Source organism: Pipra filicauda, unplaced genomic scaffold, assembly GCF_003945595.2.
Source record: "Pipra filicauda isolate LSUMZ 115617 unplaced genomic scaffold, ASM394559v2 scaffold815_size75024_pilon, whole genome shotgun sequence".
Classification (NCBI taxonomy): Eukaryota; Metazoa; Chordata; class Aves; order Passeriformes; family Pipridae; genus Pipra; species Pipra filicauda.
In genome coordinates this window covers 71,927-74,988 of record NW_024104993.1, presented here as the reverse complement: position 1 = coordinate 74,988, position 3,062 = coordinate 71,927, and the positions used below count along the sequence as shown (strand labels likewise).

The following is a 3,062-nucleotide window of genomic DNA, read 5'->3' as shown; positions in this document are numbered from 1 at the left end:
CTTCGCTGGCGCACACCAGCGTCGTGGGCCCGGGCCCCGACAGCACGGCCGCCCGCGGCGCCCAGCGCGACGCCCCGTACAGCACCACGGCCAGCAGGAACAGGCTCGACACGCCGCAGATCGCCACCACCAGCCACACGTTCGTCGCCGCCGCCGCCGCCGGCCCAGAGCCGCTCTCGCCGCCCGCCAACGAGCGCGGCAGCAGCGACGACGAGCCCGCCGCCGCCGCCAGCGCCGCCTCGCCGCCCTCCACCAGCGACACGCTCAGCGTCGCCGTGGCCGAGCGCGCCGGCTCGCCGTGGTCCCGCACCACGATCACCAGCCTCTGCCGCGGCCCGTCCGCCTCCTCCAGCGCCCGCGCCGTGCTCACCTCGCCGCTGTACAGCCCCACGCGGAACAAGGCGCTCTTGCCCCGCGGCTCCCACAGCTCGTAGCGCAGCCATGCGTTGTAGCCCGAGTCCGCGTCCACCGCCCGGATCTTCGCCACCACCTGACCCGACGGCGAACCCCACGACGCCCACGCCCACAGCGTCCCCGCCTCCCCCGACACGGACCCGGCCTCCGACCCGCCGCCCGCCGACGGCAGCAGCGCCGGCGCGTTGTCGTTCTCGTCCACCACGAACAGCTGCACCGTCGCGTTGCCGCACAGCGACGGCTCCCCCGCGTCCACCGCACGCACCTCGAACTGCAGCACCTGCACCTCCTCGTAGTCCAGCGGCTGCAGCGCCCGCAACACACCGCTCTCCGCCTCCACCGACACGTAGCTCGACGCCGCAACACCCCCCACCGACCCCGACGTCCCCGACCCCCACGACCCCGGCCCCCCGCCCAACGCGCCCTCCCACAACGAGTAGCTCACGCGCCCGTTGCCCGCCTCGTCCGGGTCCCGCGCCCACAGCCGCGCCAGCTCCGCGCCCGCCAAGTTGTTCTCCCGCGCCAGCACCGTGTACACCGCCTGCGCGAACGACGGTGCGTTGTCGTTCACGTCCGACACCGGCACACGCAGCCCAACGCGGCCGCCCAGCGACGGAGAACCGCCGTCCTCCGCACGCACCTCCACCTCGTACGCCGACACCCGCTCCCGGTCCAGCAACTCCCGCAGCACCAGCGAGTACGACCCCGACAACGTCGCCTCCAGAACGAACGGACCCGACGGCCACACCCAGCACCGCACACGACCGTTCGACCCCGAGTCCCGGTCCCACACGCTCAGCAGGGCCACCACCGTCCCCAGCGACGCGTCCTCGGGCACCGGCACCGACAGCGACGTCACCCGCACCTCCGGCGCGTTGTCGTTCACGTCCAGCACTTCCACCACCACCTTGCAGTGACCCGACAGCGGCGGAGAGCCTTTGTCTCTTGCTTCTACGGGGATCTCGTAACTATCCATTTCTTCGTAGTCTATCTTGCCTTGAAGTCTGATTTCTCCTTTGTTTTCGTCTATAGTGAACATTTCCTTAACTTCTGTAGTGACATGTCTACTAAATAAATATACAATATCGCTGTTGGATCCTTCGTCCGGATCCATGGCACTAAGTGTGATTATTAGAGTCCCGAGCTCTGAACCCTCCAAGATTTTAACTTTATAGACAGATTGGTTGAACTGGGGCGCGTTGTCGTTCGCATCCAGCACCGAGATCACCAGTTCCATCGTCCCTGTCAGAGACGGCCGGCCCCCATCACTCGCCGTCAGCAACAACCGGTGCACCGGCATCGTCTCCCGATCCAGAGATTTTCTTAAAATAAGACCTAAAGACGCGCTCTGGTCATTATCCCCCTGATGATCAAGACTGAAGTGTTCGCTGGGGCTGAGCGTATAGGAGAGCTGAGCGTTCGCTCCAATATCCGCATCTGATGCGCCCTCCAGCGGGAAACGAGACCCAGGGAGAGATGATTCGGCGATGTTAAGGGCTTCTTCGATGGCACGGAAAATTGGGGCATTGTCGTTGATGTCGGTGACCTCCAGCTCCACGTGGAAGACGCGCAGCGGCCGCTCCAGCAGCACCTCCAGCCGCAGCGCGCACGGCGCGCTCTTGCCGCACAGCTCCTCCCGGTCCAGCCGCGAGCTCACCACCAGCGCCCCGCTCGCCCCGCTCACCTCCACGCTCGCCCGCCGGCCCCCAGGCACCAGCCGCAGCCGCCGCGCCTCCGCCTCGCCCGCCTCCAGACCCAGGTCCTGCGCCACACGGCCCACCACCGTCCCGGCCTTCGCTTCCTCCGGCACCGAGTACCGCACCTGCCCCCAGCACAGCGCCCACGCCGCCTGCACCGCCACCACCCGCAACACCGCACCCCACACACGGTCGCCCATCGCCGCCGCCTCCGGTCCCCTCCCTCGCCCTGCCCGCCTCTCCGCCGCCCCCCACATGGCCGCGCTAAGGTCTCCCTGGCAGGAGCGGGACGCCGCTCCGCTCTCCCGTTGCCGCGCCCGGAGCGGTTCGCCGCATCCTTCCTCCCGCTGACGGCACCGTGACAGCGGCTCGGGGAGGAGCTGCCGCCCTCCCGTGTCTCACGGCGCCTTCGCGGCCAACAGCGGCATCTGGTGTCCGACCGCGGCTCCTTCCGTGGGCAGCCGCCTCCTGCCCATCTCCCGCTGCCGCTGCGGCTCCGTGCGGGGACGGACCGGCCGTGGCTCCGCCCGTTCGGCCGACGAGCTCCAGGATTTCCCTTCAGAACATTTCCCTTCCTTCAAAGCGGTAATAATTGGTTCTTCTCTTCTCCTCTTCTCTCTTCTTCGCTTTCTCTTCACCTTCCTAAAGGCATTTAAATTGATATGTACATCTGCCAGAACACCTATATTAACCCAGGAACCACATCTAGGAAGGTCTTCGGTGAATAAAGCCTACCCCACTTCTGGTCTCATGACTTTATCTTCCCTATGCATTGCTGAGGAGGCATAACTCAATCTCCTCATTTATGTATTCTTCTTGAAGGGATTTCAGCTATTTCCTCTGCAGAAGAAGACTTTATCCTCGATCTTCCTTCTGTAAAAGTATGCTGGTGTTCAGAACACAAAAATTCTTGTGGAATTTATCTGGGTCTAGTGCGGAGACGCTAAAACC

The 3,062-nt window shown here is 65.3% G+C and overlaps 1 protein-coding gene across 1 annotated transcript; it reads right to left on the bottom strand.

Moving 5' to 3' along the window:
- Positions 1-6: 6 nt before the first annotated feature.
- LOC113986525 (protocadherin alpha-2-like) lies at positions 7-2,579 on the bottom strand (the record flags this gene model as incomplete). Its single annotated transcript, XM_039390371.1, has 1 exon — positions 7-2,579. A coding segment is annotated over exon 1 (2,362 nt), but the record flags the coding sequence as incomplete, so codon positions are not given.
- Between the last annotated feature and the right edge of the window lie 483 nt (positions 2,580-3,062).